Source organism: Microtus pennsylvanicus, chromosome 16 (genome assembly GCF_037038515.1).
Source record: "Microtus pennsylvanicus isolate mMicPen1 chromosome 16, mMicPen1.hap1, whole genome shotgun sequence".
Lineage (NCBI taxonomy): Eukaryota > Metazoa > Chordata > Mammalia > Rodentia > Cricetidae > Microtus > Microtus pennsylvanicus.
The window spans coordinates 33,854,405-33,866,252 of record NC_134594.1 but is presented as its reverse complement, the minus strand read 5'-3'; the positions used below and the strand labels follow the sequence as shown (position 1 = coordinate 33,866,252).

The following is an 11,848-nucleotide window of genomic DNA, read 5'->3' as shown; positions in this document are numbered from 1 at the left end:
ACAGGCTGGTATTTCTGAGTCCCGGAGCATGGATAATCAGTCCAAATGTGGCCCCACAATCCAAACCTAGCTAAACAAAAGACTCTCCAGTCTCCATTCCTCACCGGTGTGACTAGGACTTAAACTCTAACAGGAGAGCAGGTGTATTCCTTAATAGTGATTTCTTCCCGCTGAGAAACAACCTGAGCGTGGGCACTGTCCCCACTCCACTCTTACATCATCTCAACTTGTTTTTAATTCCTCAGGCGACAGCAACCAAGGTGGGGATCACTTAAGGTTAAGGCTTTCATGGGATATGACTCTTCTGCATATACACGGCATGTCTACTATTGAAAAGGTGCCACCTTGACATTCTGGGGACTCCTTGTCCAGCTGTTTAATGTTTATAAAGTCATGACTGCAGCGAAAGTCTCGTGTGGTAAGAGTTTTCCTCTGCCATCTGGTACAGCTACTTCAGTCAAGACAAGAGAGAACTCCCAAATCGAAATATTTAACCTGTGCTCAGTTTCCAGTTAACTCCAGACTGGGGCCAAGGAATTACACTCTGAAGATCTTGAAGAAAGGGGGTAGGGAGAGAGGCTCACGCGAGAGAGCAATGCCAAAGTCAGAACACTGCAAGTGAGAAATGTCCAGAACTCCAGGAAGAGACAACACTGTGACCGTCATTTATCCCTGATTAAGTTGTACAGAGATAAATTCACCAAGTCTGAATTCCAGCTCCTGCTCTGCCAACAGCTCAGAGCTACACATACCATTTGTTGTCAAAGCTGAGACACACTCTGGCAGCTCTTCCAAAACAGTGAAGACACTGAGCATTCTCAAGAATCTGACATGACCAAATCTTGATGGTATGTTCTTTAGCTGGTGGTGGCAGGTGAATACATGGGTTATGTTTTATATTTTGAACAAATGTGTTAGAAGTACCCAGCTTCTCCACTGTCCTGTTATGCTTTTTCTTGTTTATAAAACTAACCACTAGCAAGCGGCTCAGTTGGTAGAGTGCTTGCCAAACAGACACGTGGTTCTGGGTTCAATGACCGGCAAAGCATAAATTGGGTACAAGGGTACATTCCTCTAATTCCAGCACTAGGGAGGTGGTCAGATGTTCAAGACCACCCTCAAATACGTGGCAAACTTGAGGCTGAGCTACATATATTCTGCTTTGGGAGACAGAGAAAATGGGGATAAATATTCAGGGTTGGGTGTGATGTTGGAACTTCATGAGATAAATGGATCCACATGTCTAGTTAACAGCAAGGCAAACAAGCAAGATGGCCACTCCTGTCCATTGCACATAAATACCCTCATAGTCTACTCTGTATAGAGGAGAATTCAATTATTCACTGAAACTCGCCATCAGTAGCTAAACCCAGAGTGAGGAAATAACTTTTATAATTTATGTTTGCATGTAGTTACTCCAAGATGAAGAGCAAAAACAGTCCAATCTAGTCACTGAGATGCATCTAAAAACTTGCCCTCAAAAATTATACCAGGTTATTATGTCTAACAGAACTGACCATCACTGATAGGTCCACTAAGACAGGACTGGGATTTATTTAGTTAGTTCTTGATATTTCCTGAAGTAAATTACATGATCTGACTTTCTGTAATAGTTACAAAGAAACAAAATACAATTATGTAGAAGTGTCCCAAGTAAGTAATGGAACATGTCAAACAGCCTGGGCTATCAAGTGATAACTGAGACTGTGCACTAAGCCTGGGTACAAAGTGACCAACCTGTGAAGTCATATGACCTGAGGGCTGGAACACACTTAATGCAAGGTTGGCTACATCCAAGAAAACCTGGCAGTTGGTTCTTAAAGTCACTGTAACCACCTCCCAGATGAGCTTGTCTCCTTGATTCTAACTATTTTCAGTAGCTCAGAGGAACTGCCTTGACTTTAGCAAGTAAGCTACACAGTACAAGGCAAAAACAACCACTGAAGAAGATAAGATGGTAAACATGAAAGCAATCTTTCAGTCCCAGAATTCTTCTGGATCATGTGTGGGTATGTCTTGGAGCAACTTTTTTTTCCAGAGTAAGAATTGCATAAAGACATTGGAGCGACTGTGCGAGGAAAAATTAAATACTTTAACTCCAGTCTGCCTGAGATCTGAGCATAATATACACCACCAATGTTCAGAAGGCAAAGATTACAAAGGAGCAGCACTTCTAAATGAACTGATCGCCTGACCAGTTTTACACAGACCATAGCAGTAAGTTGTGTGCCACAAGACAAAGCTCAGGAAAAAAAATTCACACAGTCTTCCAAATTCCAACTGTTTATACCACAAACAGTTTTCTACAACAGGAAGGTTTTTTATGTAACCAACCATGTATTGACACCTTGCTAAGCATTTTATACAGGTTAGTTCCCATTGAGAAATAACACAACTCTCAATCAATCTGCTTAAATCTATGAAATCCACCAGAACAGACAATGAACACTCAACCTTCTGTGAAAATGCTCTGTTCAGTCTGGATGTCTGTTGTTACCGAAGGGCCTCTCCCTCTGGATCCGGCAGCAGTTTCTGGCTATCCTCTGGACTAGCCAGGAAAGATGACCTCTGCTCTATCTCCTTTTAACACTGAATCCCAAATAGAAATTGGTACTAGGAAACATACAGCAACCTGAGGTAAGCTAAGCAGGTGAGAAAAACATGGTAATATTCTAGAATTTAACTCTTTCTACTGCCCTTTTCAGGTTTGTATGACTATTATAAAGAACCTGTAGAAACTGTTGGCAATGGCACCGAGTCCAGCACTGGCCTTGAACCCTCTCCACAAGCTAATAGGTAGAAAGGGGCTGACAAATACCTTACACCAGTCAAGACTCCTGCGCAGGAAGCGGTAAACTTGTGCACAATTCAGACCTAGGTGTCTTCTGACAGCTCTTTCCTAAGAAATAGAAACATTTCCTCTCCCACTCGAGGGATATGAGGGAGGGAAGGAGGGAGGGAGGATCATGGCTTCTGTGACCTCTGACCAGGCAAACAAAAAGAACATGTTCTCATCTTAACCTTTTCTGAGACATCCTCTTTTGGGGAGAGAGTAGGAACTCTCACAGCTGCAGGAGCCGGTGACACAAGGCTGGGAGGATGAAGCCCCTTGCTTGTATTAACAAGACAACAGCGAAAGCACGGCATCTGAATGAACATGGTTTGGAAGACTGACAGCAGCACCCACTTCCTACCTGCCAGGCTGTGACCTCTGCGTACCTCCATAATAAATCCCTGGTGCTCGACATCTTTGAAGCATCTTACATTTTACTTCCCTAATATCCTGCCTAAAAGTTTCTCAACAGCTTTCTTATACCTTTCTATGATACGTACAACTCTTCCTCACACTTTGGAGAAATAAAATTACATACAAGAAAGTTCAGATCCTCCAAAGGCACACACAGTCAGTTACACTGGTAAATAAAGGATGTTTCTAAGAGCAAGCGGACAGAAGCCCCAGTCGTCTACCGTCATAGACAGAGTTCACACATAGGAGGAAGTGAGGCAACAGCAAGAGCAATCTGTCCGCACGTGGGCAATGGCGCCTTGATTATCTCCCCATACATACAAACTCTTCACTCCCAGCTCCACATTTAAACCATGTAGTGTTGCTATGAGAACTCAGATATGAAACAGCTGCTTCGGGAACATTTTCCACAGTACTGCGTCATTAACAAATGGTTTCTAATGAGCCTCAACTGCACACAGTTCGTAACAACAATGTATTTATTACTCCCACTCAGTGGTTCCCGGGGGCTTTGATGTTAGGTCATACATAATCCTAGAAATTCCAGGAATCTTCTTTATCTCAGTGACCATCTTTAGCACGACCTGTTTATAAAACAAAGATTACAAGAAAGAATGAGAATCCACCGTATATTCAACAATCCTTAAGGGCTTATACTTGCCCCTTAAAATTAAAACATGAACTATTTTGGCCATTTTTCTTTACATAAGACAGATGGCTCTGATTAAACTTAGATAATATCTCTCTGTAGGTACAGTGACTTCAAGTCAGTACTCCTCAAATGTTTGGCACTGCAATAGCATCCAAACGTGTCGCTTTATATGTTAATATTTCATAAATTATGAGTTCAACTGTTCACCTGCTGTTGTGTAAATAACTCCTTTGGAACACTTTGGTAGAAAGACGAGTGGTAAAAACATGGAATTGTAGGGTTCGATTGCTACAGTGTTTTCCTAGCATGCACAAGACTCTGGGTTCAATGCCCAGCAAGGTGGTACATGCCTGAATCCCAGTGCTTGGGAGGCAAAGACAGGAGAATCAGAAATTCAAGATCATCCTTAGCTGGAGGTACAAGTACAGCCTAAGAAAAATAAGACTCATCTTTAAATAAAAAATATAATCGTTAATAGTATCAAATCTCATTCTTATTTCTTATAAAGCCCAACTCTTCTCCACTCCTGGATTGTCCCTTTATATGAGAACACTTTTTATAGCAGTAAACTCAGCAGGACTAGGTTACTTTCTATGTAGCCATCAGAACAAGCAGACATCTGGAAGTTGTATTAAAGTCCCTATCAGCTACACAGCACTAATTACTAAGTGGAGACAGGAAGGAAGAATGAGAGCATCTATCACAGCCTATTTTGCACCACTGTACTATGTAACAAGTGAGGCACTGACGTGTGCATTAGAAAAGGGAACACAAATTACCTCTACGGGAATCTCATTGCCAGGTGTAGCAGGCACACCAGTCATGAAGTCACTAGTAATAAAGGTCCGAATAACCACAGATCTCTGGCATGAGGGCTGCTTCTGAAGTGGATCTCGATCGAAATGTAATGGGGTCAAAATCACTGGCATCTGGCTGATCTTCCCAGCATAGCCTAGAGAAAGAAACATGTAGTACTTATCATCCCCACACTATGGAAAAATACTCTAACCTAACTCAAGGAAACCCTACAAAGCATCTCCATCATCTCTCCATCTTTCTCTCCCCTACAAAGCATCTCCATCATCCCTCCGTCTTTCTCTTCCCTACAAAGCATCTCCATCATCTCTCCGTCTTTCTCTTCCCTACAAAGCATCTCCATCATCTCTCCATCTTTCTCCACCACTTACACACACTGGGATACTCATCACACACTTAATCAAATACTCTACAGTATTGAAAGTGGATATAGCAGAATTTTATGTAGATGTGGTAGGTCACATATGTACTCTAAGCTCATGGGAGGTTGAGACACAAGACCTCCAATGTCAGAGCTATATACTGAGTCAATGTCAAACTATATACTGAGAGCTCATCACAAAAAAATAAATAAGAAGCCGGGCAGTAGTGGCACACGCCTTTAATCCAGGCACTCAGGAGGAAGAGACAGGATCTCTGTGAGTTCAAGGCAAGCCTGGTCTAGAAGAGCTAGTTCCAGGACAGCCAGGACTATTACACAGAGAAACCCTGTCTCGAAAAAAAAAAAAAAGTGAGACATACATTAAGGGAGAGTCCATTTTTGTTATTTCAGGTAGTCCTGCATTCTATACTGTAAATGCCAATTTAGTTAACACTAGCCCACTCTTCCCAGGGGAAATATAAGGCTTAGTTCCTATAAACCTCTGATCAAATTTTACTCTCTGCAAATCCAAGTTTTAAGTGCCTTTCTGTTTAAAGACATCTAATTTAAGATGTGTAAAGACCATCAACACTGAACTGGCCCCTGCCTTGACTTCACCTTCAGATGCGGCACACCACAGCTTTCTTATGTCCGGGCCCAGCTAGCTTTTCGGTGACACACATTTGCTATTTTTCAATAGCAAAAGCATCAACCACAAAAACCCTGAAAATGTTCAAAGCAGAGCAGCAAGTGGACAACGACAAGAACACTGTCTGCAAGCTGTGACACGAAGACAGCTGCGTGGGCCACCTCAACACCTGCAACACAAGCATGGTGTGCACACGAAGACAGCTGCGTGAGCCACCTCAACACCTGCAACACAAGCATGGTGTGCACACGAGGACAGCTGCGTGAGCCACCTCAACACCTGCAACACAAGCATGGTGTGCACACGAACACAGCTGCGTGGGCCACCTCAACACCTGCAACACAAGCATGGTGTGCACACGAACACAGCTGCGTGGGCCACCTCAACACCTGCAACACAAGCATGGTGTGCACACGAGGACAGCTGCGTGGGCCACCTCAACACCTGCAACACAAGCATGGTGCCTGTAAATGGCCACAAAGATAAATTCATTTTATTTGAAAGGCAATATTATAGAACCTCCCATAACTGAAAAGCAAGAGCTACATCCTACTGCTAGTAACATCTAAAAAACTTAAATTGCAGTGTACAGTGATAAACAGAAAGAGCTACTTACCAGACTCCCTGAGAATGTTATGGGCCTCAAAATCAGCTTGGCGTAAAGTACTGAGCACCCCCGTTGTCAAGAAAGTGGGAGTGACATCTGTAGGAGGTTCTTTAACTGGTGGGCCAAAGATATAGACAACTCTAGATGGAAACACACCAGAAAAAACACGCCACTGTCAGAGACTGTACTTGGGAATTGGTTCACCTCAGAGCAGTTCAATGTGGCATGTTCCTGCAGATTTGGAAGTCTGGCTTTCCCAGCTCTCTCCTTAACACACCCTTCCAGGTTAACACTAAAAGGAAAGTTTCAAGTTTCTGTAGCAAACTAAAGACAAAAGAAGTCTCAAGCAACTCTTGTTGGTAAAGCAAATATAAAAAAAAAAAAAAACTGGAAAGAAACAGCTATGAAATAATATTTAATCAGCATTTCTGGCTCTAAACTGAGGCTTTGGTAAGAAGTGGTAAATATCCTTTATTTGATATTATATACAAATCACACTTAACTGCCTTTCTGTAAGAGGAAGCACTTCAGGGGATTCGAATTAAAATGACACAGTTAAGAGTAACACAGATGGATGATACCCCTCGTATTAACCATTTTCTGTGATAGGCTAATGATCACAAATGAAGAAACAGGGGAGTCCTGCTAGATTTGGAGACTTCCCTAGGGGTTAGGAGGCATAACCCATGACATAATCTCTGTGGTTGCATCCTCTCTCTTTGTGTTAAATCCAGTCTTATCTTGCAAAGAGAAGCAATGACAGTATTTATGGAAATAGGATTGCTACTTTGAGAGATCACATTCACTTTACTGTAAATCAATTTTACTTCAATCTGGACTGTCAAGTAAAACTTTCTATAAACTTTTCATGATCTGAGTTCTGGTGTATAACCTGTATTATGGTAAACATTAAATGACATGCATCATTTGTTTTGTAATAAACAGGCAGTGGCTAATACTCATTAGTAGTCTTTTTAAAGATAAGTAGTTAAATCTGCACTTTCACCTCCTGAACTCCAGCAGTGACTATTCCTGGTCCAAGGATACACTACTGTGATTCTCAAAATCCTCCATCTGTGTAAGAGAATCCTGTGGCCTGACAGTCTTATGCTTCCTTCCCTTTCCACAGCGTAGCACTGGGCACAATTCTAAACAAAAAATTTTCTTACCTTTCTCAACATTATCCAATTTTAATTCGTTTTCCAACAGTCAATACCACAAACATTACTGGTCCAGATATATATACCTCGTTCTCTAGTGCAAGGATATATCAATCTGCTACTGTCTTTGGTAGGTTTCTAATACTATGATAAAATACCATAACTAATGGTAATTTATTTCTTATACTTCTAGACAACATTCCATTATCAAAAGAAGGGAGGGCAGGAACTCAAGCAGAGATGAAACCTGGAGTCCAGTAAGTGATGCAGAGGTCACAGAAGAATACTACTTACTGGCTTGCTCCTTATGGCTTGCTCAATCTGCTTTCTTAGAGTGCCCAGGACTAGCAGCCCAGAGGTGGCCCCCCAATGGGCTGGGCCCTACCACATCAATCACTAATTAAGAAAAATCAATACAGACTTGCCTACAGGTCAGTCATATGGAGGCAAGTTCTTAGTTGAGGGTCACTCTTCCTAAATGACAATAGTTTGTGTCAAGTTGATATAAAACTAGCCAGCATAACTGTCTTTAAAAAGAATTATTGGTTTTTTCAGATGCATATGTGCTATATAATGTGTGGAAGTCAGATGACAACCTGTCAAAGTTCCTTCTCTCCTTTTACCATGAAGGTCCCAGGGATCAAACTCAGGCCATCAGGCTTAGTGACAAGTACCTTTACCACTGAGCCATCTAGTCAGTGCCCAAAATTGTTTATTCTTTAAATGTTTTTCTTAAAGAAGCAAAATAATTATAATGTGATTAAGGACCAAAATACAGAATAATAAATATTTCCCTAACTATAACCAAAGCATAAGAAAACGACAAGTTATCCAAAGAACATAATCACAAACAGCTGTGACTACAGAATCGTCCTCTCTCATCTGCTATCTTAGCCTCTCATTAACCAAAGACCTTAAAATATAGATCTTCTCCTTATACTTCATCCACACACACCCATCTCCCCTGCCATCTGCACAATGTACCTGTTAATGTTATGACACATTCGGGGGATAAGTTTGGCAAGGAAAATAAGGGATTCCCAGTCAGGTTCATCTTTACTGGAAATTCCACACACATAACTGTAGGAACGACAGTCACCCTGAAAAAAAAATGGAATCAATTTTCAGTAGTTAAGTCAAAAGATGGGTTGAAAAATATTTTCTACAATGATACTATTAGTAGTAATTTCTCTTTTGTTTTTTAAAACATATCTGAAAAGTATATTCTAGATATTTGTCGAGTAATACAAGTAAGTTTCAAATTAAAACATCCTTTATTAAAACCCAAGTGGGCTGCAAACTCATCCTATGAAAGTGGCTATAGGTACAGGTAAGAGCTTTCTGAAAAAGACTTCAATGCATGAGCAATAATCCCCAAGAACTGACAGATAGGACTGCATTAAAACTAAAACAAGAAGTGTGAATAAACAGCTTATGGAATGGGATAGATCCTTTTTTTTTCTTTTTTGGTTTTTTCAAGACTGGGTTTCTCTGTAGCTTTGGAGCCTCTGTCCTAGAACTAGCTCTTGTAGACCAGGCTGGCCCCGAACTCTCAGAAATCTGCCTGTCTCCTCCCGCATGCTAGGATTAAAGGCATGCACCACCACCACCAAGCTAAGAAGTTTTTTTTTTTTTTAATGTACTTATGTTTTCACAAGGACAGTTTATTTTGGCATTTAGGAAAAAATTAGGCCTATACTAGAATAATTAAGACTTTTACCTGGGCCTGTAAGGTTAAACAATAAAACTGAATAGCTAACAGCTAAGGCAACTAAACTTTGTTAAGAACATTAGAGGACCCTGAGTAAAGTTTATTTCTTTTTTCAGAGAGGGGGATGCTAAAATAATCTTACGTTGTAGCACAGGCCAAGTTCAAATTCATGGCGATTTTCCCACCTCAGCTTCTCAGCTGCAGGAATGTCAGCTTTAGTCATCATGCCCAGTACGACTGGAGAGATGACTCAGTGGTTGAAGAGTGCTGTCTGCTACTGCACAGAACCCAAATTCAATCCCAACAGCCACATGTAGCTAATACCATCTGTAACTCCAGTTCCAGGGGGATCCACCTCCCTCTACTGGCCTGTGCGGATACTGCATTCATGTGGTACAAACATAACAGGCAAGCAAAACACCCATTCATACAAAGTAGCATTTTTTTAAAGAAATCAGTCATCAAGCAAATGCCTCAAATGAATATTTATCTTAACAATTAAAAACTTCCTTAAAAAAACCATAATGGGGAACTATAACAACTCAGTTCCCTATCTAGCAGGAGCTGCAAATACTTAAGTTTCTTGAGGGACTCTCCTAAGAGTTTAATTTCTCACTACTATTATTGTGTTGAGATTGAACCCAATGTGTCACATAAGAACTGAGAAAGTTTAAAGAAAAACCTGTCTATGCTTTTACTTTTATACTGCAGACATCCGCATGTAAATATCAGAGCAAGCCTCAAAATAAACCTATGTATGAAAAATTAAAAAGCCACTGAAATAAAATCAGTCACACAATCCCAAGAATATATAACAGTCATTTAAAAACAACATTAAGCAAAAAAAAAAAAAAAAAAAAAAAGGCACGCAGTTTTGATCCTACGCAATCTGCTGGCTTGGTGGGAGCCTAGCCAGTTTGGATGTTCACCTTCCTAGATATGGACGGAGGGGGGAGGACCTAGGACTTACCACAGGGCAGGGAACCCTGACTGCTCTTTGGACTGGAGAGGGAGGGGGAGAGGAGTGGGGGGAAGGGGAGAGGGGTGGGAGGAGGGGGAGAAGAGTGGGAGGAGGGGGAGGGAAAGGGGAGGCTGGGAGGAGGTGGAAATTTGTGTTTTTTTTCTTTATTCTTCTTTTATCAATAAAAAAAAAAAACAACATTAAGCAATAGATGCAGCTTACCCTTCCCACCCCCTCCCCAGACAGGGTTTCTCTGTGTAGCTTTGGAACCTGTCCTGGAACTTGCTCTGTAGCCCAGGCTAGCCTCAAACTCACAGAGATCTACCTGCCTCTGCCTCCCAAGTGCTGGGATTAAGGGTGTGTGCCACCACCACCAGGCTAGATACAGCTCTTTAAAAGGAAGAAAAATTAGACAAGTGTTCACAACCAAAACCAGTTCATCAGCTCTAATGTGTCAGCTTTGTTTGAGTTTATCTGCATGTGACCATATGCTAAGGCACACTTTCCAGTTCAGAGGCAGCTTTCAGAAGTTGGCTGGTTCCCTTTCCACTATCTGGGTTGCACAGTTTGAATTCAGGTTACAAGGCTTGGCAGCATGGCTTTACTACCTGCACCACCTTGCTAGCCTGTTTTAGTTGAATTTAAAGATAATGAACTGTCTTTTTAATATTAAAACTATACATGGATTTCAATAAAGGAAGGATGTAAAATTCAGTCTAATGCATTAAGATAAGGTATGCTTCAACATTAGACAAAAATAGTAAAATAATCTGTTCCTATAAATAATTCTACTATAAAAGGACACTACTAAATGCTTGGTCAGCATAATGGCAACCATCTTTGATGCAACTATACCCACTGCTGTGACTCCTACTGATGGAAAAATGAGAATGGGGGGAAGTACCATTTTGAGCTACGGCTATTTTTCTAGTTTTCACTGAACAACAAAGTTAACAGTAAAGAAGGCTTCTTTAGCTTCTTATGACCAGAAACTCCCTGAATTTCTGGGTCACGATGTCAAACTTCATGAACAGCATTCCAAAACCCATCGATCACTATCCTCACATGCTTTTATAACTAGAAAGGCAGAATAAGAACTTAAAAAGCTATGTGTTACAGCTATGTAAAAAAGAGTATTGGGCCTATATAATCTTCGAGCACGGCCTTAGGACATTCAGGCATATCCAGCCTTTGACACTGTAGCACAATAGTGGTCATCGACAAAACTAACATTCAAATTACAATTAAATTACAACAAAAGCACAGGTAAAGTGGCTGGCCTTGCAAGCCTAACCATCTCAGTTCAATCCCCAGGACACAAGTTGTATGAAGAAATTATAAATAAATACGGTGGTATGCATGTGTGATCTAAGCACTCTTACAAGAAATGGGAGGGGGAGACAGGAGAATCATGCAGTTCACAGCCCGGCTGTCCTGAAGCACAGAAGAATGTGGCAGAAACAAGAGACCTAGCTCCACATCATGGAAAGAGAGAACTGACGGCCAAAAGTTGATCTACACACACAGCATGACGTATGAGTGCACATACATTGTGGTATAAGAGTGTGTATACACACACACACACACACACACACACACACACAAATTAAAAATAACTTCTAAAAATGATAGTAAAATCTCAGCATTTAAAGTAAGCTTATGTTTTCGTGTTGCAATTCAATCC

General features: G+C 41.1%; 1 protein-coding gene across 1 annotated transcript in view; it reads right to left on the bottom strand.

Moving 5' to 3' along the window:
- Nucleotides 1-3,708: 3,708 nt before the first annotated feature.
- The window catches only part of Gmps (guanine monophosphate synthase), a 42,594-nt gene continuing 34,454 nt past the window's right edge, over nucleotides 3,709-11,848 (bottom strand). The window contains exons 13-16 of the mRNA XM_075950526.1: nucleotides 8,477-8,592; nucleotides 6,342-6,472; nucleotides 4,679-4,851; nucleotides 3,709-3,831 (exon numbers count right to left, since the gene is read on the bottom strand). Of these exons, the coding sequence (XP_075806641.1) occupies nucleotides 3,730-3,831; nucleotides 4,679-4,851; nucleotides 6,342-6,472; nucleotides 8,477-8,592 (522 nt within the window). The 3' untranslated portion in view covers nucleotides 3,709-3,729. The remainder of the gene's footprint in view (nucleotides 3,832-4,678; nucleotides 4,852-6,341; nucleotides 6,473-8,476; nucleotides 8,593-11,848) is intronic.